General features: G+C 35.5%; 1 protein-coding gene across 1 annotated transcript in view; it reads right to left on the bottom strand.

Moving 5' to 3' along the window:
* Positions 1–508: 508 nt before the first annotated feature.
* LOC118968784 (uncharacterized) overlaps positions 509–25707 on the bottom strand; it is a 346238-nt gene continuing 321039 nt past the window's right edge. Inside the window, exon 6 of the mRNA XM_073213297.1 lies at positions 509–772. Coding sequence (XP_073069398.1) covers positions 756–772 — 17 coding nt within the window. The 3' untranslated portion in view covers positions 509–755. The remainder of the gene's footprint in view (positions 773–25707) is intronic.

Genomic DNA, 25707 nt, shown 5'->3' with positions numbered 1-25707 from the left:
CATTATGCCTCCAAAACTTACTACTCTTATAACTGAAAGTTTGCCCTTTGGCCAACATCTCCCCATTTCGACCAGCCTCTGGCAAACACAATTTTACTCTCTATTCCTCTGAGTTAGGCCTTTTGTGAATTCCACATGTAAGTGGGATCACGCATTACTTTCTGTTTCTAGTTTATCTCAGTCAGCATGATGTCCTCCTTCATCCATACTATCACAAAAGGCAGGATTTCCTTCTGCGAGGCACGGTAAGGCTTGTAAATGTTCTATCAGCTTCATGCACTATCTACTCTGGGTGATATTATTCTCTAGCATCATAATCACAATAAAATTTTCTCTAACATCAGGGCTGTAAACCTACAAAAAAAACAAGACAAAACAAAAAGCAACAATAACAAAACTCTCTTTCTAGACTTTCGGAGCTGCTTCCTAATATACTGGGCCAAGGGGACTTTTGTCACATAAATGGAAACAGAAAGGAAAGGAAGCATTTATTTTTCTGTTCCTGGTGTTAGTGACGGAGGCGCTGAATGACGTGGGGGTGACTCCGGGGGTCTGGCTCTCAGCATGAGAACACCTCCCATCTTCTGCTCGCTGTAGATGCTCTTTCAATAGCAGGCGTGCTGGAAACCTGGACTCCTCGGTTTCACGGTTCATCTGGGCTCGGGTTTCCTTTCGCACAGTGAAGGCTCCATCGCTAGGAACAACTCCCTCTTCTCTTCTGCTCCTCCAGCCGTTCCCGGTCATTGGTAACCAACTCATATGCGAAAATTCCCTGAATAAGAAATACCTAGAATAGTTTTTCGGTTCCTGATGGGACTCCACTTGGCAAAGGAATGTTGAACCACAGTGACACTGGTTTCAGTCTGGTAATTTCACATCAGGGGCCCATACACTAGATTAAATCAGAAAATGCATTTTTCATATGTGATTTGAATTTATTAAATATTACTGTTGTTATTTATTAGTGGCCATTATCCTTGTCATCTTATAAAAAAAATTCTAAAATGCCAATTTTTACTCATAATTTTTTTCAGTTGCTTTTATCTACATTCATTTTTATTAATAGTTAATATTGGAATTTTTACTCTTTTCAAATCATGTGCTCCTACATAAACAGTTTGCTCCCTGAAAACCATTCTAGATTATATACTATGTAGCTTCACAGATTTCTGGATATAGGGGTTTTTCTAGAGCTGTGAAGGAATTAAACAACTTTAACCTGAATCCTTCTTCTTCAACAAAGGTGAAAAGCAAAGACTGCATATTTATTATGTTTAGGTAGAACAATTTAAAATTATCTGTTGTTAAAAATTGACACATCCGTGTATTAACTCCTTCCTCTCGCGAAGGAGCACCACATGCTGCCTCAATGCATCTAAAAGAAATGTTTAAATTACTGGGATTCCAAAATGACTAATTATTTTCATATTGTTTATAGATATAAATATGTATATGTAGATTTCCACTTAACTCCAAAATAGTTTAGTGATTAAAAAGTCAAGACTGCTAGTTTGCCAGGACAACAAAGAAAAAAGCAGTATGTGGAAGAAAACTTGGATGAGAATGTTACTATTCCTAAAACAGTAATTAAATGGCAAAGTCAGTATTCTTCTCACAGCACAAATTGGCCTTTTATTCTGTCACCCAGATGACACTGACAGATGATTGTTGCTTTTGTAATATTAATTCAGACAAAAGCCAAAATCTAGCCCAACTGTACAGAAAATATTGCTTGCAAATTTCACAACAGGTTATCTTTAGGGGTCAGGCCCTTGGAAGGCACACTTGTTACAACAGGGTTCTCAGGGCTGGGTATTAACAGTGATGTTCAAGGCGTCCAAAGACAGACCAGCTTAAACCAGTGCTGCAGGTGGCAGCTTACTGAGAATGCTTGTTCCTGTTACAAACTACACCTGGCTGCAAGGCTGGAAAGCTACTGAAAATGGCATACCTTCGTAAATCAAAACATATTTACTTCTCTTGCAAAGTTCTTCCAGGGCAGGACTCACCATAAATGAAACACATTAACTCCTGGGGCACATGAACACGAGACCACATACAGCGACAACAGTGTGCATAACATTTAAAAAAGTCCTACCACGGATTTAAAAATGTCTTATACGCTTATACATTTTATTACTGAGAATTACCAAATGTGGACATTTACTACTGCAGATGTAACAAATGGACTAGAAAACACATTTATGGACAACTTGTTTCATTCTCAAATCTAAGACATTTTAGGTCTCAAAAAAAAAAAAGCCAATTGCTAATGCTATGCTAGCTAATGCTATTGTACCCTTGAAGGCAAAAAGGGGAGTTTATGGAGGGTGAAATAAGACTTACTAAATGACACAGCTCAACTGCTTTTACCACATAAATGAAACGCAAAAGAGCTCGATGGGGAGCTCAAGTGTAAAAAAGGTGTGCAGGCTACAAAACATTTTCGGGAATTTGCAATGATCCCAACAATGTTTATCCAGATAGGTCGTGACATTCCATAAATCAAAATAAATTGAATCATTCTTTTTTTCCATTTTAGCCATGTGGAAATAAGCATTTAAAAAAAGATCCTCAACTACATATAGGCGGTACTTGCAAAATCAGTATCAAACATGTTTTATTGCTATTTGAACTACTTATATTGTGTACTACTAAGCTTGTTCATGGAATCTCCTTGAAAAGCAAACAGGTGTCTAACCACATCTTTAAACAGGACTATTTGAGGAGTTGTAAGGGGCATTCAAAGTACTATTAAAATATATAACATTTCATATCAAATGACAGAGGTTTTTTTTAAGTCAAACAATTTATTTGCAGGTCTTCATTTGCTCTCTAATTTTAAGACTTTTCCCTGCTAGAATAAGGATTGTGTCAGGTTTGCTGTGCTCCTTTTATCACCAAAAGCAGCTCACTTTTCCACAGGTGCATTCACTGCTATTGGATCCTCCATGATGCAAATGACACACTATTATTTTTTCTCTTTCACCTACGTTTCTATTAATGTTTATTACATTGTAAAAGTAGAACTTGTTTACTTATGTGTATCCGAACAATTGCTCTTGATTTAGGTACTAACCCTCTTTAACCAGAATATTAACTAACAAAAAATTGCAGTAAAAACTTTCCGAGCATGGAAATAATCTATGAATTAGTGCATAAAAAGGAAAATACTTATTTTCAGAAGTTCTTCATAAAACGTACAAATGGGTTGGACTCTAGAATGAGCACTTGCTTTATTGAAATGTAATTTCATTTTCCTTAGTTTTAATGATCTATGAAATCAAGTTTCTTTAAAACAGCACCTTCTTGGTGGAATGAGGAGTTACAGTGTAATGAGTACAGTCTGTTTGGAAGATGAAAAAACTTTGGAGATGGATTTTGATGACAGTCTCACAACTATGTGAATGTACTTATGTCATTGTCCTGAATGCTAGAAGAAATTGAAAATGGTAAATTTTATGTTGTGTGTATTTTATCAAAATAAAAAAAAAGAGAGAAAAACATAACCTCGTATTAAAACTGAGTTTTAGGTATTGGAACCATTTAATTTCACTCATACCACATTCATGAGAGTAAAAGATTCTTCTGGCTTTCTTTTTCCCATTGCTTGTGGAAGCAACTTATTAGAAAAAAGAACTATTTTCAATTCAAATTCAATAGCTATTTTCTATTACAATCAAACCCAAGCATTCGCATTTAGAGGTGTTTTAGAAAAATCAGACTCAATGATACAATATGTGCCCATAGTCACTCTGGAAGATACCGTCTTCAGTAAGGCCAGATTTGTCATGAACAGGGCAGAATGACTGCTTTATTTCTGATGCATTAACAGAGTAATGTAGTTTCATTCTCTGCACAGATGACATGTCCTAAGATACCATCGATGCATCTAAAGCAAAACTGTGAATGCTGGGTTTTGTGCTTTCACATTCATTCATTCATTCATTAAGAATCTGCTGGGAATCAACACTGGTGATGGGAAACAAAGAGAAAATAGAACCGTAAAGCTCACAAACTCCTGAAAGGATATTCTCAGATGCATAGCTTCTTCAACACCAAGGCCCTGCCTAAAGCTATCAAGATCTCTCAATGTATTGGCTCAAAGTATCTGTGAAATGGAAAAACTAGCTGCATTTGCCTCAGGATTATGGTGAGAATCAAGTGAGATAATCCACATAAATATCTCATTGTCTGGAACAAATTAGGTCAACAAACATTACCTGTTATTTTTATTATTAGCAGTAGTATTTAATAAAGGATAAAGTATCTATCACTTTCCAGATAGTATAGAATCGTTAAACTTAAGTATTTCTAGCTCCAATATAACATAGGAAATATCTGGCAGAAGATTTTGTGACATGGAAATTCTCATTTTAGGTAAAAAATCTCATTCAACAGTAATCATTGTTCAAGACAGTGAACATAAAAGTAAAAAATCATAATAGCATTAGGCAGGTAAAAGCTCAAAATAAATTATATGTGCCAAATAAAATGCCTAGAATGACAACAAAGTTACTTTCTGAAGTCATTACAGAATAACATCAAAAAGAACAATTTATTTCAGGGCATTTTTGTGAATAGATACAGATATAAGTGATAAATGGTAATTTGAGTAGTGAATTCGTAACTAATATAGCCCTTCTGCAAGGATAATGATTAATGAATTGATATCAACTAGAGGAAAACTGCTAATGAATTGAGTCATTAGTCCATCTTGTTCTATTTTATCAGTCCTGCTGTTTATCACATCCTGCAGTGTTTATCAATGTTTTTTTCATCATTTGCCTGTTTGATACTGAATAAACCATTGTTATCAAATTATATACAATAGAAAACAGAATCTGTAAAAATAAATGATAATTTGCAATGACAGAGAAAATCTATCATGATGAAATTATATGAATCTAACTGTAAACTGCTGGACTTGTATCTAAATATTTAAATGAAGGAGTTCATGGATTCTAGAAAGGGAAAAATTCACCCTCCGTCAAGTTATTGTTACCCGTATCTCTGCAATTGAAATCAGTACTCATCATTGGATTATTTTGAGAAATAAAAGAGATATTTTCTATATAATGCTTTATGAGGTCTTAGCCATACAGAATATAGTAAAGAATTGTTAAGTCTTTTAAACAGAAGAATGTGGGGTAAAAGAAAGTATAGTTTTTAGTCACTTACAGGCTCAATGTAAGTCAACAATACAAAGGAGCCACAAAAAATAAATTTTCTCCTTTTAAGTACATGAGGCAAATGAACGAGTAAGGCGGGGGGCGCCGTTCTAATGCAGCGCACGGCCCATTCTGAAGCGCCCCCTTCAGGACACTGAGAAATTGGCACATATTTGGGAAAATATGTTCAGAACAGCTGTAGACTTGGACCCCATGAAGTAAAAAGAGAAAGATACACAAAACTTGGAGAATATTTCAAAATAAAGATGATTTTTCAATCCTACAAAGTTTCTTTTTAGACTGTAAACTGGGTTTCTTCTGTTTCTCTCTAAACAAGCAAACTAATCATAGATGATACAGATGGACAGTTTATAAAGACAGTAACTTTTTAAACAGATACCAATCATCTCATTGATGTATAGGATTAGGAATGTTTCTTATTATGATTTATACTATAATAATGACTCAAACTCTTGGGGAGATGTGGAGTCCTCTGAGACACATGGAAACTATGTGATTTTTCTAAACCATAAAAAGGAAAAACTCAGTTACTTCAATGCCTATCACACAGCAACTCAGGCCTCTAAAATCCTACAGTATTCATATAATCCAGTTTAAGAATCTTAGATCTAGGTGATCTTAAATGTTTTGTTAAATATGATTTTTAAAATTTCCAATGTGACCAAGGCATCATGATGTGGCAAATATCATTTCATTGCCCTGACTTGGCCTTTTATTCCGCTGCTTATGTTTCCATGGGATGCATAACAGAGGGCAATCATCAATGTGATGTCACGTGACGTACTTGTATTACTATAGTCACAGCAATTTGTCCCCAAACTCCCTATCCAATGAAAATATAAAAATGTATCCAAGATCACAGAAACTTTAATTCTCATACACCTTCTCTAAAAAGACTGTTTGAAGATGAAACACTAATTTTGAGGCAGATTAGGATATTGGAGCCAAGGAATAGTGGTACTAAGCCACTAATGAAATAAATTGTCAGACAAGAGTTGTGCAATGGTACCTCCAAATCAGATATTTCTAATAAAACAGTTAAAAATTAAGCATAAGCACATCCTCGATATGTATAAAATTTTGACAAAAAATAATGTATTGCAAGACTATCAGAAATCCCAGAAACATACCAAACTCGATGATTTTCTGTTGTTAAACGAAATAATTGTTGTGGTTTGTAGATTTTTTTAATTCACTTTTTTCTACATTTTATTCTTCCAAATATTGCTCTAAGATAACTTGTCAAGGGCCAAATATAAGAAACTGTTATTTTTTAAAGTGTCAGTCATAGATTTTTCAACTCAGTTAGTATTTATTGATTTTTTGTTTTGGCATGTAGAGTGTGTGCACACGTGGAGTGGGGGTAGAGTTAGTGACTGTTTCCTTCTCCTTTGTCATCATGTAACACTTCAAAAGATCAATTTAGAACATGAATTTTCTCTATTTCCCAAAGATCAGAAAATATTCAAAAAGCAAATTATGCTTATTCATGGGCTTACTCTTAATGTCTAAAACTCAAGAGTAAGAGAGCACTTAGTTTACATTTTGGGGGAGGACGGGAGTGTGATGATAATGAATCCTGTTTCTACACGCCTGCATGTATCACCTTTGCTTCCCATGGCAGCCAGTGATGTAATACTCTGGGAAGATGCATTTCATTATTTTCTTGCCCTATTCAACTTTAAAAGTGGTACATAATATGTCAGGATAAAATTTTAGAAGTTGAGATAGCATCAATTATCTTTTAAAAGATACAAACCTTAGACACAATTACCTTAAATATGTGCTTTTTGTGCATGTGAATGCACATGGACATATAACATTTATATAAGAAAAATACTTTCTCTCTTATAGGAGGAAAATTCAGATATAAATTTTCTCCATAACTCCAGACACTTTTCTCTAGTCGTTCCATTTTTCAAATTATATATCTGATACCTTGCATGGCCTCATTTCAAACTTCAAGCACAAGGATTTTGGCAATTCAGCCAGAATGCTTCTATTATCAGTACTTATATTTATACTTTGACTAATAATGATGGTGTACTCGTGCTAGCTAGAATCTTTATACCCAATATAAAACCTTTGATTCAGAGAAAAAAAATATAATTACATGGTCTGTATTCCAAGAAAACTAGATATTTTTAAACATAAGAAGTAAAAATTAGCTTAAATAATTATATGTCAGGATGCATAGCTTAACATTTTTTTTTTTTTTTGCTTCAAATTTCTTAGTCAGAATGTGACATAATTTCTCTTAAACAGAAACTGCAGTAATGCCACTTGTTGAAACTTTTCTCTTTAGGCATCTCTTGAAGTCCTGTGGTAATAATTTATCACAGAAAATATGTTAAAATTGATTTTTTTAAACTACAATTCTCCAGGTTTTTAGAAGAATAAAATCATTATTTCAGCAAGCACTTGAATACTTATTTAGTCAATAATTGAAATTTTTTGTTGATTTGGTATATTACGAGGCACTCTGACAGAACAGACATGACGTCTGTTTTCTGGGAACCGGGCATTACACACAAGTGGAAAAAGAACTGTCCAGGTGAGTGTCCTAAGTACCACCCTGCAGTAACGCTGGGAACTGAGAGCTGTCATTGCACCAAGAAGGGTGGATATCTCTGAGCTCGTCTGGAAATGTTCAACAAAAGAAAATTTTTGAACAAAAGAAAGATTTGCTAAGTATGGAAAATCTAGGCATCTGGGCGATAAGGCATTCAGGTAGAGTGGTTAGCACGTGGGTTGTTTTTGATGGAGATTACAATTTCAGTACAGCTCCTCAGATTCAGATCATGTGAGATATAGGAGGTAGATTTGGGAAGTGCATGAAATGTGCTACAGAGAATATACTGAGGAAGTTCACTTGTGTGACATTAGGTGAAATTAACAGTAGTGCACTGAAGATGGGGCTTCAGAGGGGCTCCAGTTCCACAGGGTATTACACTCCCAGCATTCCACAGAATTTGGGAATACAGATGTCAGTTTTCACTTCTCTGAATCTAGTAGCTTCTTGAGTAAAGCACCTGACTTTTATCTATAACCTGTCATCTCTGCAGAACCCATCACGGAATCACAATGAACTATCAAGCTTACAGACCCTCAGCCAGGTTCATCTGTGTGCCTTCCAGGACACCGCAGTGGACCGCGTGATTAATTGGTGACAAGGACAGATTAACAAACCTTGTTATTGGAAACCACAAAATTTCATTTCAGCGAGAATACCCTGACATAGCTATGAAGAATGTATATTCCTTGAGATGAAGATTGAAACCTTCCTTCCCTGAGTTCTTTGAGGTGTATAAGGCCAGAGAAAAATAAATATAAGAGCTTGGCTGCAAAATAGTTTTACAGACTTATCCTTCAATTATAAAAATAAGTTCATAGTGTAATTAGCAAAATACTACAAAAGTATGTAAGACTACCTCTCTGTTTTGGTTAATTAAGCATTAGTCTTTCTCAAGTTTAATATATATATATATATACATTTACTTGTTTCTTGCTATCATGTAATATTTCAAGGTATTATGGACCTTTTTCCTTCATTATATTTATATTATACAAGATAATGAAATAACATGGTAAACAAAATGTATGTAATTCAAATTATGTACATAGTGGTCAGAAAGAGGGGGTCCAATACGGATACTGTGGTTATTCAGAGGCAACTCAGAACCCGGCTCCCACTGTATTGCTAGTGGACAGAAACCGTCTTAAAGATAAGGTGCTTAAATTTAAAATGCATGGAGAAGGAAGAACTTCCATAAACTCAAATTTACTATTCCTTTGAAATCATGCCCTTCTTTCTCTCTGTAAAAACACACACACACGTTTCATGGTATTGTATTAGACAAAATCTTAGGATATCCACCATTCAATAAATATTATTATTAAATGATTACTTACTTTGGCTGAATGTCACTTTCAGCAATAGGAATTAAGTATTAAACATACTAATTACTTGTTGTGATCTTGTATTACATTAAAAGTAAAGAAATAAATGAACAACTAAGAATTGCAAAGAAATTAAGAGAGCATCGTGGCAGTGTGGGAATGAGAAGACAGATCTAGTTCTGTTGGACAATATACAGGAAGGCCACACTGGACGTAAGCTTTGAGGAAAGAAAAACTAGGGGATTCAGACTTTCATGTTAGCTGCCTGGGTGTACGGGGTCAGGGGGACGCACCAAGAAAAGGGACACCATGAGTCCTTTACCTGACTTAAGACTGGAGGAGAAGGATGGCCTCTCTGAGCTGACAAGGAGCGTGGGAGGAACAGGTCAGGGACACAAATCAAGACACTAACAAAATTTTGAAGCATAAAATTAGGTTTTACCACTTTATCTTGGTAAAATTAGTAAATTCTAATAATTTCAGTCAAGGCACAACTTGTCAAGTGTTCAAAGTAACCTGCTGATGCCATCTACAAGGAACCTAAATATATATATAATTGGATATATAATTTTATTATCTTATAATATATAGTAAATATAATGTATATCAATTTAAAGATCATCCTTTTAATCTCTTAATCTACTATTATACTATTTTATTTAGAACAATAATATCATGAGCTCTGTCATCCAAAACAGGACTATCCCCTCAGCCCTAGCTAATCCAAACTGAAACCAGCCTGGCAGGTTTGCCTTGCTCAGCTGCTGCTGAGGAGGGTGGGTCGGGGGTCGGCTCCCACACCGCCTCCCCCTCACCATTTCATGTCTACTTTCAGTCCAGAGAGAGAGCCATTCTGAGTCTGACTGTGAGTATGCCATTTTACTCCTACTTTTTATCATTTCACTTTTATTTTTATAATGAACATTTTAGTACTTAATGATTAGGTCAGAGAGGGATCCTCTAAGTATAAATTCACAGCAGCACCTTGACCATAAATTTATTGAGATCCTTTGGTACACCAGTATGAGCTGTGAGTTGAACTGCGACTCCCCAAAATATGTGGAAGTCCTAACCCCCAGTGTTTGCGCATGTGACCTTATTTGCAAATAAAGTCTTTGCTGACGATCAAGTTAAGCTGAAGTAATTAGGGAGTGCCCTAAACCAGTACTACCAGGTCCTTATGAAAAGAGGACATGTGGACACCCAGACACATAGGGAGAACGCCAGGCGGGCGTGATCGCAGAGATGGCAGTGGTACATCTGACAGCCAGTGAATGCCAAAGACCACAGGCGCTTCACCGTGAACTGGGAGAAGGGCACAGGCCGCACTCTCCCTCACAGCCCTCAGCAGCGACTGGCCCTGCCAACACCGCCACCTTCTGTTTCCAGGCTCCAGAACTGTGAGACAGTAAGCTTCGGCTGTTTGAGCCATCCAGTTTGGGTACTTCACTACCGCAATCCTGACAAACTAAGACAACACCTAAACTTCATGAGAAAAATCCCGTATTATTTTACAAAAATGAAATTCAATATTTAAAATTCAATCTGGTTTCTACATTAACATTTTCATTAAAATGTTCTTTATATACTCTAAAACTAGAAAGAGTCCCTACAAGAAATAAATACTGATGAAATTCTGTAGGTACATATTAATGTTACTAAGCCATAAGGTACCAGGAGCCAGTTTGTGAGTATATTTCTTAATTGGACTGTCAAAATGCTTCCTATAAACTTTGCTTTTATTTAAAACATATTTATACATATATTAATGTCCTTTACACAGAAAAACTACATTTACAAAAGTGAAGTTTCACTCACAAATCTTTCAAGGAGCTCTAACTACTGCTTTCAGAATATTTTTTGCTTTCTGGAAGATAGCTTTAAAATGATGGGTTAGAAAAACTTTACCTTGATGACTTGCTCTTCACCCCTAAGCCTTGTTACAGGCTAAAAAACAAACAAAAAATAGAACAGGGAAAAAATGCTTGTGATGACATCTAAGAACTCTTGTTATCTTTTGTCCAAGGGACTTTTGTTAGCCTTCCAGATACTGTATCGATAATAGGAAATTGACATTAAATTCTCTCAACCTTAAGTCCATGTCCATCTCCTGAAAATGAATGACACCAGCCATCAAATTTACTTGATAAATTTCAAGTCTCTCGTTTAATTTCCTTCCGGTTACCCACCCCCTTTCTTTTTTTTTCTGACATGAGGAAGCAAAAGCGTAAGATTAAAAAAAGAAATCTTTCAGAGAAAAATAAAAGGCATTTACCTTACTTATTAGAAGTAACTACTCTGAACCAAAATGCAGAAATAGAGGACAGATTTTTTTATTTCTTATTACTATTGGTGTTGAATTATTCAGTGGTACCCATTAGCAATATGATAACATGGCAATTTTATATTTAGACTTCCTTGTAGATGGTCAGCAGCTTTGAACACCTGACAAGTTGACTGTGCACTGACTCAGAAATTATTAAAATTAGTGATCAAGACAAAATGGTAAAACCTAGTTTTCCTTTGACTCCCTTTCCCATGCCTCCCTTACCACTGTCAGTATGTTCGCTGTTCCCTCTTTCTCCTCCTGCCCCTTCTCTTCCTCCTTTCATTTTTATTATTAGTATCATAATTACTATCATCACCAACATCATCCAATAAGCAACAATCAAGAATATCTTAACTATGCTTAGGAGCTAAACTGTGTCTTAACATGAATTTTTCTTATGTATTTATTTTTATCTGAGCTGGCCATTTTTCCTGTTTAATTTCTGATTTTTTTAAAGGAAGTATATATTTTTTCTTCACTGCACTGTAATTCATAAACTGTATTGTGAATCCTTTTGCACTTTTTTAAAAGCTGCTGCTTTTTCTGGTTGTTTTATTGCAAAGGTACCAAATTTAATCTTGCAGATATGAAATCATTTCCATCTGACAAAAACTTCCTTACTAAGTTTCACCAGAAGATTTTTTATAACTTACTTTGTACCTATAAACAGAGATTTCTAAAAAATGCCAAATGGAATATGAATATCCTTATGTATGGATAGATTTTTAAACTTATATTAGTGGAAATAGAAGGAATACAGTGTGCATTTTACATAAATCTGTGTATACTATGTGTCCAAATTATGTACATATGAAGTGTTGATTATGTAATCTCTCTTTGAATGATTCAAATATTAACATGATTGTCTGATTATCCCTAGATTGTGAAATAATGGAATTTCAATTTCTCCACTAAATTTGCTAGTATACCTTTTAACCTTTCCACACATGTGCATTTCTTTTATACTAATTATATTAAAATTGTTAAATAAGTGCATATTTTGTATTTTGTGAAAATTTAAAATGATTTTTCTAAAAAAGCACATATTTGCACATAAAGATGAGAAATTAAGCACAATATTTACTTCTCATATATCACAATATTTAGTTTTCACATTATACTTAATGTGTAAAGCCATTCGTTCAAAAAATGACATTGCTCAACTTCGTAAAACCTTTTATAAAACCTTCAGGGATGTTACTTAAACTACTCTTGCCATAATCGTTATACTACCTTCAAAGCTAAGTCCAAACAGTCCAAGAATCTCTTGCCTTTTTAAATGGTTTATTGTTCTACTTATATTTCTTATCACAAATTACCAGGATTTCTGTATTTGCTTTTATCAAAGGAAAAGTTCAACTTAATAAGGATATTACTGTTGATGGTAATTTTAGTGATAATTTTAAGCTGCAATGCACATATTTAATGTACATTATTCATGTACTCTATTGAGAAGAGTGTCTTTATAAATAAAGAATTTGAAAGGCTTGATTATTTGTAATCAAATATTTTTTGGAAGTCTCTTTTTTCAATTCTTTAATTCATCTTTCAACATGGACTCACATGAACATTTTTCTGACCATGGCCCTAAAAGTATACTTAAAAGAATTTATTTGAGGCAAAGCAAATAAGAGCCCAGAATGCTTGTTTAGCTCTGCTTTCATTTTGACCTAATTATAGAACATGTTCAAAGGTCTTTAAATATACAATGCCCTTGAACCCATTTCAGTGCATATATGGCTTTATTGTTCATACATCTAACAGGCAATATGGGCACAATGTATTATACTTCATGAAACTGAGTATACTGAAATCTCAGGAACATATTTCACAATTTAAAAAATGAAAATACCTTAATATTCAAAGAGATGCTAAAATTCTTTAGGGTTATTTATCATGATCAATCCTAGATTATGAATTTAGTTCTGAAATACCCACAGCAACTTTGGCCAGTGAAAATCTGGATGCTTCTTAGAGACAGACCTTCGAGAGCTTGCTTGGAGTAATGGTGAGCAGCGAGGTGGCCAGTGTGGCCAGAGCAGATCAAGGAAGGAGGGTGAGTGGGAAGATACAAGAGGCTGCATACAAGTGACTGAGGAGCCACTGTGCGGAGCAGGTGTGTCCAGCAGAAACGCACGGGGAGCCACATGCATAATTTACAACTTTCTAGTAGCCACATTAAATAGGCAAACAGATGCAATTAACTTTAATATATCTTCAGTGTAATATAGCAAAAATAAAATTTCAACAAGTAATTAAAAAATTATTAAATGGGTACTTCTTTTTTTTTTTCACTACATTTTCAACACCTTGCAATTTGGACTCGCTGCACTGCACAGCACAGACATATATTCTTGACTCCTATTCTGAGTGCAATGGAAAACCTATGAAGACTGGGGGGGCAGAGATGAAGCATTGTCTGTCTCTTTCTCAACATCATGGCAAAAATGAAGTGATGGGTCAAGAAATTAATGATTATTTAAATTATGATGACATCAAACATAAAATCACCTTCTAAGAATTTAATATAAGGTGAAGTTTTAGAATTCTTAAGCAAGTTCATTCAATAGGAGGAAATCATACACTTAAAAAATATTAACATTTATAGGAAAGTGTTCAGAGAATTTTTACCTCCACATTCAAAAGTTACATTTAACAATTATTTACAAAAATATTTATCAAGCTCAGCAATTTGTCACAATAAAGTATAAATAAAAGTGGGAATGTCATAGGCATTAGGCCATTTCCACTGTAATTTAAAAATGATTTCATTAATCTGGCCACTTACAATATATTAAACAAGCAGAAGAAATATTGCTAAATCATTTGAATACATGAAAACCATATGCTCCTTTTAAGAGAGCTTTATTGAGGTATAATTGATATTAAAAACAGCAATGTGCATATTTAATGTACACAATTTGTTGAGTTTGGACATATACAAACATCATATCACCACCAAGATCAAGATAAATTATATATAATCAAATAAATAGATCTATTTAACACCTCCAAAGTTGTGTCCCTTTGATTTTTTGTTTACTTTGTTGTAAACAAACAAGCTGAACACGAGCTCTACTCTCTTAAATTTTGCAGTATACAAAAGGATATTAACTATAGTCACCGTGTTGTACAGATTTCTAGAACTTAATTCATCTAGCATAACCAAAACTTTATACTCTCTGAAATACAACTTCCTGTTTTTCCCGCTCCCCACACCCCAGCAAACACTGTTGTATTTTCTGGGTCTTTCAATCTATCTTAGACACCTCATATAAGTAGAATCATGCAGTACTTGTCCTTCTGCGACTGGCTTATTCTATTTAGCATAATGTCATCCAGGTTGTAAATGTTGTCAGTTATTGTAAATGGAAGAATTTCCTCATTTTTTAAGGTTGGATAGCATTCTACTGAATGTATATACCACATTTTCTTTATTCATTCATCAATAGATACCTGGGTTGTTTCCATGTCTTGGCTATTGTGAATAAAGCTGCAAGAACATGGGAATGCAGCTCTTTAAAAATCATAATTTCAAATCTTTTGTATATATACCCAGAAATGTGATGGCTGGATCATAGGGTAGTTCTACTTTTAATTTTTTGAGGAACTTACATACTAGTTTCCATAGCTTTCATATATTAAACTCCAACCAACAGTGTATATGGGTTCCCTGTTCTCCTCATCCTTGGCAACTTTTTACAGTTGGTTTTTTGATAGGTGTGAGGGGACATCTCATTGTGATTTTGATGTGATTTTCCATGATAATGATGTTGATCACTGAGTTGTTAAAAAGTTCCTTATATTTGTTGGAAACTAAGTCATCAGATACATGGTTCATAAATATTTTATCCCATAATGTAGGTTGTCTTTTCATTTTGTTGATTGCTCAGAAGTGCTCACTTTGGTGTAGTCCCATTTGTCTATTTTTGCTTTGTGGCTTGTGTTTTTGGTGTCATATCCATAAAATCATTGCCAAAATCAATGTCAAGAAGCTTTTCTTCTATGTTTTATTCTAACATTTTACAGCTTGTGAATAAGGCAAAATGAAGCAAAACTAATCTGAATCAGAAAGGAAGGAGTAAAGCACTTCTGTTTGCAGATGGCATGATCCTATGTGTGCAAAATCCTAAAGGCTCCTTTAAAGTCTAAGAAACTGTTAGAGCTAATAGGTGGATTCAGTGAAGCAGAGAATACAAAATCAACAAATGAAAATAAATTGTGTTTCAATACACAAATCATCTGAAGAGGAAATCAAGACAGTGACCCCATTTTCAATAGCACCAAAGAGAATAAAATACTTAGGAGTAAACTTAAACAAGGAGGTGAAAGATTCCTACAGGGAAAACTACAAAATATTAATGAGAGAAATTAAAGAGGATCAATGAATGCAAACCAATGAAAAGACATCCTGTCTTCATGGATTTGAAGAATTGATATTGTTAAAATATGTATACTACCCAAAGTAATCTACAGATTCAACGCTATCCTCATCAAATTCCCAGTGGCATTTTTTACATTTGTAGAAAAAACAACCCTAAAATTCATATGGAACCACAAAAGACCCCAATAGCTAAAGCAATCTTGAGAAAGAACAAAGCTGGAAGTATCACACTTGCTGATTTCAAAATATTATAAAGCTTCAGTAATTAAAACAGTTGGGGCTGGCCTAAGACAGACATACAGCAATGCAACGAAACAGAGATCCAGGAAATAAACTACCCAGACACAGTCGGCAGATCTTTGACAGTGGGACCAAGGATATACATAGGAGAGTCTCTTCAACAAATGGTGCTGGGAAAACTAGATATCCACATGCAAAAGCATGAAATCGGATGTCTATCTCATACTATATAAAAAAAAACTCATAATAAGATTGAAAACTTAAATGTTAGATCTGAAACTGTAAAATACCTAGGATAAAAGATCTTGACATCTACTCTCAAGTTAAAAAGTGAAAATCAAAAGTTGGAGGGAAATTTTGCAGATGTGTGTTGTGTTTATTTTATGGTTAGCAGACAATAGCATTTATAAGAGGCTAGGTCCCAGAATCAGCTGGACCTAGAAATCAATTCCTCATTTAAATCCTGTCCCTTTTCACTTATTTCTTCTGTACCTAGTAATTACCTCACAACAGATGGAGATTAAATGATCTAGGGATCTGTATAAGGCCATGCTTGATAAAGGTTAGTCAGCATTATAATTGCTTTTTAAAATGGGGAAAATTTTCTTACTTTGGAAACTGGAAAAGAAAAGTTTGAGCCAGAAGATATGAGAAGATGTGCATAATAAAGACCTTGGGCAATAAGGCCCGTAGGAAATCTAATACAAAATCACTTTACATATAAATACATTCACACACACATATATATGCATAACAAAGATAATAAATAGGGTGGGGAGAAAAAATCCTATGTATGCTTGTTAGAATTACTTTTCTGAAAAGATAACATTTATGGAAAACTTGGCTCAACTTATGGAGGATTTCAGGGAGTGACTTTTCATTTACAGCAGTGCGTATGACAGCGCAGCGAGGACAAGGTTGACGTTTTTCAAGGCTCGTGACTCAGAGCAGCTCTGTAAAGAGGAATTTTGATCCCAAATGTATAAATAAGATAAAGATGCAATTTCAAAACAAACTCATTTAAGCATTATAGTTTTCTAATTTATAAACATATGTAGTCTAAATATTATACTTTTTTATTCATTCATCAATAAATGTTAAAAATATCATATGAAGGTATGTAAAACATTTTCAATTTCAGAAACACCACAATATGATTTATTTTTACTTCCATGAAAATTAGACCATATAGTAATGGATTATATTTGTATTGTATCTAAAATATAAATAATTTGTATTTGTATTTTTTAGCTTTTAATTATTTTAGAATTTTCAGTGAAAAGATCTATACAATCATACATAAAATATATAAACATAAGTATTATATATGTCCCATAAATGTTTAAATGTAGCTAAATAAAATATATATTAGTACATGAAGGAATTAAAATTTGAATATGAGACTACGCTAACTTTTTAAATGTTTATTGAAAAATACATTATTTCTAATCAATATTTGTCAATCAAAATATATAAGGTGCCTTATAGAAATTAATTTTTATTCTTCTATTCTTTGTATTCTTCATATGTACAATAATTTCAAGATAGGAACTCAAAAAAGACAATTGGCCAGTGAAAATCTAAAGGTAAGTATGAGAAAATGTCAAGGTTTAGACAAGTAGGAACAAAAAGTGTCATTACGAGCAAATAACATACCTAGAAAATCCAAGACAAGAAATGTGAACTTTTAGAACCATGGGTGCTGTAAAGTACATAAAACAAACATATTTTTTCCTGCAACCTAAAATAAATTTTAAATAGAGCAGGAAAAAAATTCCTTAAAACTGTATATTGGAAAACATATTCATTTGTAAAATATTTTGAATTTCAAAATATTAAAGATTTTAATTGCCAGTTTTACACCTCATCATTTGTTCCCCAACAAAAATGATTTGTAAACTTTAAAACTTAAAATTTTGAACTTCACATTTAAAAATGTAAAACTTTATAATATATATACATATAAAATTAAGTTTTAAGCAAGCAAGTTTATATTATAAAAGTTTCTCATATATGTTTGCTTCACCTGAAAGTACATGTTTAAACCTCATCTAAGTTACTGCATGAAGTTGTAGTTAGCTTATTAGCTTTGGTCTTTTCAATAAATGATCCTGGAACAACTGGTTATATGAAAAAAATAAACTGGGCCTTTAGTTTAAACCATATACAAACACCAATTCCTGGGATAAGGTAAAGCTAAATATGAAAACCAAAACAATAAAAGTTTTGAGAGCAGTATCAAAGAATTATTTTCTTGACCTTAGTATAGGTAAAGATTCCTTAACAAGACATAAAAAATGGTAAAAATAAGGAGAAAATAATTAATTTATTAAGGATTAAAATAAGCAAATCTGTCATTAAAAGACAACTTCTAGTAAGACAAACTACAGAGACATCTGTTACATATACAACCAAAAAGACTTGTATTCAGGATATTTAAAGAACTCCTACTAATCAGTAACAGCCTCATAAATACAGGCAAATATTTAAACACGCACTTCACAAAAGAAGAAATCTAAATGGACATTACATTATAAACACGTGCTCAATTTTCTGAGAAACCAGAGGGTTGAAATCTGCCAAAGAGATATCTGTGCAGAGAGATGGGCAAAACTTAAGTCTTAATAAAAAGGAAGAGGACGTGAAATAGTAAAAACTCTCAATAATTGCTGATGGAGCACACATTAGTACAACCACTTTAGAAAATAATTTTAAATAAAATTAAAGATAGTCATAGCCTGTAACCAATCTAATGCGCTTACAGATACATGCCCTAGAGGAAGTTGTGTAAGGTGCATCGGGGTGCAGTCCGCACAGCTGCGTGATTTGTAAAAGCACTAAACTGGTGACTATTCAAATGTCCATCAGAACTAGAATGGATATATTTTGCTATACATAGCATCCTATATTGTGAATATGCTTAAGTAACTAATAATAGATAATATTTATTGTGTGCTTTTTCAGGGCAAGTAGTCCTACAAGAGACTTACATTTATTAATGTGTTCAATGCTCACAACAAGTATCAAAGGTCTGTACTACTATTCCCACTTGATATATGATCACAATCAAGGAACACAGTACTTAGGTAGCTTTTCTCAAGTTATAAAACAAATATGATTAGGAATGCAGAAAATCTGACTTTAGAGCCCTAACTTTTAATTGCTATACCTTATTGCCTAATTGCTTGCCCATGAGTAATGAGATTGGTTCTCTTAAACTGATGAAGTGTGTGCCAATCAATGTACCTTTTCTGGATTAAAATTCCTGTCTTTTTAAGAATTTTAAGGTGTACATGCCATCTAACATAATAACCCTTGTCTAAAAAGCAGTACTAATAAATATTCAGGACTACAGTTAAATGTGTATGCAGAGAGAATGAGTATATGACTTTCCTAGATTAAGCATAGTGATGGGTTGTGAGTCCTCAGGTAAAATGTGATGATTGGATCCAACATATTTTCACAAGGAACAAATAATCCTAAGTAAGAGGCTGTTGTTTATATTATGTGGCTATACTTCAATAACTCATGTAGCAGAGATTTTTATAGTGGATTGTGGATAGATAGACACTGGATAGAGTATTTTGATTTGCAACAAACGGTTATCTCCAAACCTAACATTTTATTTAATAAATGGATGTCAATGTGGAGATTTCTGACTCTGGCATCTTTACTTTTTACACTCTATGTGCTATTTCAATCAGAGATGAATAATATGCACATCAGATTTAGGTTTTACAAACTTGGAGAGGTTGCAAAAATTGTAGATGACACAAGTTCAAAAATATTTTGACAGGATGGATAGATAAGTTGAATCTAATGAGAGGAAAGCTAACAAGAATTAATGCCTGACTTTTACTCATATCCCATCCTTACCCCCTCCTCACTTCACTGTCATCCAAAAATGAAAAAAAATATATATGTCAAATGGAATTGATGTAGTTTTTGAGAAAAAATATTACAAGTTTTTGCCGACAGCACGGCCAAATGAGTCAGTAAAATGATATATCACAATATCTATCTTTTAGTATTTTGCACATATTTTTAGAGTGCTCCCATCCAGTCCTACAGCTTCCCCTTTCATCCACATGTTGATAACTCCCACACACATAGAGCCTGAAGTTGTTTTTTGCTTCCAGATCTCAGCATACAAATGTCTAATTACAGTAGGACTTATTTCAGGCATTTCAAATATGAGTCCCTCTACATCTGCCCCCCTCCTTAATTTCTGCTCGGGCTTTGGCATCAGTGTCCTGTACATGCTATGAACTAACTCAATCACCTTTGTATTCTCCGTTTCCCTCCCCTGTATTCAATCCATCGCTGCGTGCTGAACAGCCGCTCTGAAACACGGACACCACAATCCTCTCCACCCCGCTGGGAGCGCTGAGGGACTCCCAGGGACCCTGCCTTCCTCACCCCCAGGTTCAACCTAGTTTACCATTTAACCCACCACAGAAGGGAACGTTCAGAAATATAAAATGCAAGGATAACAGCTCCCTGCTAAAGCCATTTTCACCTCCTGGTCCATTCCCGCCACCGTCAATAAGCCCCAGATTAACTCAGCTGCCACTCCCCCAGGGAATGTTTTTCAGCTGCAGAGACAACTCACAGGGACACCCATCCCGGAGTAACCTGACTCGCCCAGAGCTCCTCAGATGGTTGGCTGGGATGCCACAGGGGCCGCACCACACCTCGGCTTCCCCCACAGCCTAGTGGGGTGCAGACCCCCTCCCTGCACAGGTACTGACCTCGGTGTGTTCCCCAACATGCCTCCTCCACACTCGGTGTCTTACAGTCGGCCTCCAGGGAACCTAACCCGCGGACCCGTGTAGTGTACGCTTGATGTAATGGACGTGGCACTTCCAAAGTTCCTTGGCAAGGTTATTTCAACCTGGCATGTGCCTGCTGTCAGTTCTCATATAAGGAAGCATATAAATATATAGGAATGCATTTCCCACAAAATTATCATTATGCTAAACTCAAGACATGAATCCCAAGATAGCTGTTCTCGTATTGGGAAGATTATTCTATGAACAAAGGTAACCTAGCCAGGGTCCAGCTAGGTTAAGACATAACATTTTATGTAAAGAATTACCACTAATGTCTAAATCATCATAAACTAAGTAAGAGAAAAAGAGAACGTTAAGGGGCCGGGGTGGGACAGAGCCAGTGAGACAGAGAAAGCGCCCCCAGAGGAACGTGGAAACTCCTGACCCGGAGATGCTCGGAGGAGGAGGGACCCCTCCCAGCCCCGCGGGCGCCCCTGGGGAACGACAGCCAGTGGGGCTGGGAAGGCCACTCCGGGAGGGCTGGAGAAACTACCACACAGATCCCCCGCCTCCGCATGCACCCCCGCCCCAGCGGAAGACGTGCGCAGGCTGGCGATGCCCACGGAGTCACCAGCAGGCAGCGTCCCTCCTCCCGCCCTGAGAGCAGGTCCCACGGGTCCCACCCCGAATGGCAGTGCGGAGGAGCCCGGCTTTGAAGCTGGGAGAACAGTGTCATCACTGGGTGCCCCAAGAACTATGACAAGATGCCCCAGAAATACAGCCTAAGAAAAACTGTTTGTTGAGGGAAGAACATCCATTCCCTTTTCCTCCCATTTCTATGGCAAGAGGTGAGCCAGACCGCAGCTCCCGGCCTGTCAGCCACCCTCCCTTAGGGACAGCTGTCCCGGCCCTGGAGGGTGAATTCTGGGGAAAGAACGGAGTGGGGTTGATCCTGCCGCTCGCAGGGCTCCGGGGTAAATGCATCCTTTGGGGAAATCCTCAGCTGACCCACGCGAGAAGCTCCCTGGGACAGACGATGCCTCACAGGGCACAGAGTCTGTGTAGCTGTCCTGTGACCAGGTGAGTGAGTTCAACTCGGTGGGAGAATTATTAGGACATCTGCGCGATCTCATCAGATTCAAGCCATACCCTCCAATCTACTTTATTGCTAACAGAGCTAATATTTTGAGTTTTCCTGACTCATGTCTTGTACCCCAATTGACTCAAAACCCAAATCAGAAGAGAAGGGAAAAGAATGTTATTCACAGGTGTTCTAAACATACATATATAATTAACCGCTGGACAGTGTCAAACACTGAGTTAGCCATTAATGCTAAGAACTTCTTCTCTGAAGTGCTCCTATGAACTCGCCAGAGTCAAGTTCTGACGTGCAGAAATTTTCCCCCCTCTGGAAAACTTCAATACTGAAAACCAGGGTACTCACTGTACCCCCAGTCCTCTCAAATAATGGAGATACCACCCTGAAACTACATATACATCCTTAGGAAGGGAAAATCCAAAATATCTGATCACTAGTTAGTTATACCTCTAGGCAAATGTCCACCTTCTGGAAAGTGCCTGAATAAATAATAAGGAGAAAAACATGAAAATTTATATTGGAATCACTTTTCCTCTCTGTTAAAAAAGCTATCCTAGAGTTATAACACCCTCTCAAAACACACTCACAGTGTTCTTGTAACCAATTAGTGAATCAAAATTTCAAAACACATAATTTGTAATGAAGTACTCAAATAAATAGTACCTAAGGTAATATTTTATTACAGGTGAGTGGATATTAATTAGGTTCACTTTAGCGAGGAATCATTTGCTTCCTACTTTAGGTTTGATTTTCTCTTTGTCAATATTAAGATCAACATGGCTAAATTTCTGTATGCTTCTCTTAATACCCAAACCTATGAAGTGAAAAGATTTTTTAATCTTGGACATGAATCACTGAATTGAACCACATTCATTTCCATCACAAAAGTGCAACAATCAAAGTGATCTGAGATCAGTGATCTCAAAGCAATTGAAAATATTAAATAAGCCTCGCCTCTGAACCATATGAATACCATCTCTCTCATTTTAGTGAATTATGTCAAGCAGAAAAAAAAGAAACTTAACATAATCTACTTAAAAATACCAAAATAATCTGGATTTTAATGCAATTAAATTTCTAGAGCCCTGCTATGCTTTTCCCTCTTCTACTTTCATGCACAAATTTTATTTTCATTTTGATGACAGCCAGGAGCCCAAGTAGTAAATTGAACATCTCTCTTTTATTAGAGCATCTTTGTTATTATAACTGAAATTGAGCTGGTTCTCATTCAAATCTACTGTGTCTATGAAACAAGGCTTAGTCATGCATTAAATGAGGGTTTCAAGTAACATTATGAAGGGAATTTGCGACATGCTAAACACCAATAGCATTCTTTCAATATGTTTACTGGCATAACAGTTATGCAATAATAAAAAACAATAAAACTTTATAATGCTTCATTCATACCAATAGCTCCCACATCCCAGCAGTTCTTCAAATGATGAGTATAAAATTAATAAAGAGAATGAATCTGTGGAAGTGGCCTATAAAAGATGGGAAGGGATGGACATATTAAGCAATAAGGTGTGCCAGATATGATTCCTGTGGCAAAATTACAGTGTATCAAACATAGCCTTGACAAATGAATTTTCAAGGATTTTGAAACAGCTGTGTTCATGGTGACAAAGAGGAAAGAAAAAAAGATAAACAGCACAAACAAAAGATTAGAGTCGTGCTTTCAACAGAACACATAGAAGTCATTTAAATAATGTGATTTATATGCCCAAATGTAAATCTGAAGGGTCTACCCTAAAATAAATTCCTTTGGGCCTGAAAACTTTTGGGAATTTCCGTGATCTACAAAAGACTAAACCATAACTTATGGCATAAAAAAATCAATTCATGCAGAATTAAAAGCAAAGTCACTCTAAAATGGGTAATTGGTAAAAGTATCAACAAAGGCAGAAGAAAGTGAAAATGCAGAGAGAAGTGAATCAAAGATAAATTTCATGCTTATACCTGGATGTAGACGTTTAGAATAACATCCCCTGTGACTGTAACTACCAAATGACACAGTAGCATTTTGAAAAGCTTAAAGTATATTCTCTTCTTAAGTGTAACTATTTTTTTTCAAACATCAACTGGCTTCACATTTGTGTTGGCAACAGTGTAGCCCCTGGTCTGAAGAATTACTATAAACCTAGACCTAGTTATTTGAAAACATTCTATTTTCAAATTTCTGTGGAGTGAGTCAGGCTTTTTGAAAGCTTCGGTTTCTCTGTAGCTAATAAGAAGTCTCAAATTCAATAATACTGTTGTAGGGAGCTTATATTTACTTAATTCCAGGAGCATCTGAATTCTCACACATAGACTCACTACTTCTCCTTTTGAACTTATTTATCTGATGTAGAGAGTATGGGAGTTTAGTTGGAAAGAATAAAACAACAGTTACCATAAAATAGCCCAATGCTCCCCAAAGTCAGCCCAGAAAAAAAAGAGAACAACAATTTGCTAAACTGATCATAGAATGATTTACCAGTCAAATAAAGAATGCTTCACTGCAATGCAAGGGGATTTCAAATACAAATGAATTATACTATGATTGCTTTATTTGCATTGCAAACAACAGTCAGATAACAGTTTTGTATAAAGAGCTTCATAAGTTTGCAATATTCTACAGCCTGAACTTTTATTTTGACACAAGGGCCATGTTCATCTGAAGACAGTTGTTCAGGTACTTTCCAAGTGTGCGACTGAGAAACTGAAATTAGAAATAATGTATTGCCAGATGCTACAATCTAAGGAGCCTTGTAAAAAGCAGTACTCAAGTGTCACTTTGAAGAACACATGTTAGACATTGCAGTTGAAATAGTATTTGAACGTTTTAACTTGTAAGCATGATTTCTGATGTACCATAATTCAGAACTATTGCTTATAAGAACTTTTCATAGTAAACTAAAGACATGTCGGTTTTGACACTTACTTTGTAGAAAGAGTGACTCCTGATGGTTGCTGATAACACTTGAGTGGCACCGCAATATGCCCTAAGAAAACCATGCATGTTGGTTTTCTGCTCTAGAAACCTGATGCATGAGAATTTGGAAAAAAAATGATCTTTTAAAAAATATTTAACTTTAATATTGGAATGCTTTAGTATTTAAACTGAAATCTTAGAGAGCAGAGCGTTTTAATCTACTACCAATAATGTGTCATGTCATTCATATTGGGGGGAATGTAGTTTGAGAAAAAGTTGCAAAATCATTATTGTTTCATAAGTTCTTACCTAAATGGAACTGCATGACCATATAATAAAAAGAGGTAATAATGCCCTCTAAGTTTAGTGTCAAAACTCAGTCTTAACTAGGTCAGTTTTCAAGGTTAAAGATGAAAGTGCCAACCCCTTGACTGGTAAATGCCTGGTTGTAATGGGACAGGGGTGGGGGGGGCGGTGTGTGTGTGTGTGTTTTAACACTATCGTGTCCTGTTTTTTTTTGAGGTCTTGACTAGAGGCTGGTCAGTTCCTCTTCTTCAACAGCTGACTGAGTCCACAATCCAAGCACCTCCTTATGGGGCTCCCACCATCAAGTCCACTGTGCAGCCCTGGTCCACTGTCCAGCCCTAGTCACCCTGGGGCCAGGTAATAGACAACTAGGGACAGTCTCTATGCCCTTGGAATATTCAAAAGTATTCAGATTACTGATTCCACAGGGATCTTGTAAAATGCAGCCCACTCAGCCCTGCTTGCATTCCTACGAGGCCCCCCACAGCTACAGCTCCCTGTTTCTTGTCCCACTACCGCATGCCACGGTCCTGCCAGACATCCTTCTCTCTTTTGGAACTGGAAGGAAGAG

This window comes from Manis javanica, chromosome 9 (genome assembly GCF_040802235.1).
Source record: "Manis javanica isolate MJ-LG chromosome 9, MJ_LKY, whole genome shotgun sequence".
NCBI lineage: Eukaryota > Metazoa > Chordata > Mammalia > Pholidota > Manidae > Manis > Manis javanica.
This window is presented reverse-complemented; position numbering and strand designations above follow the sequence as displayed.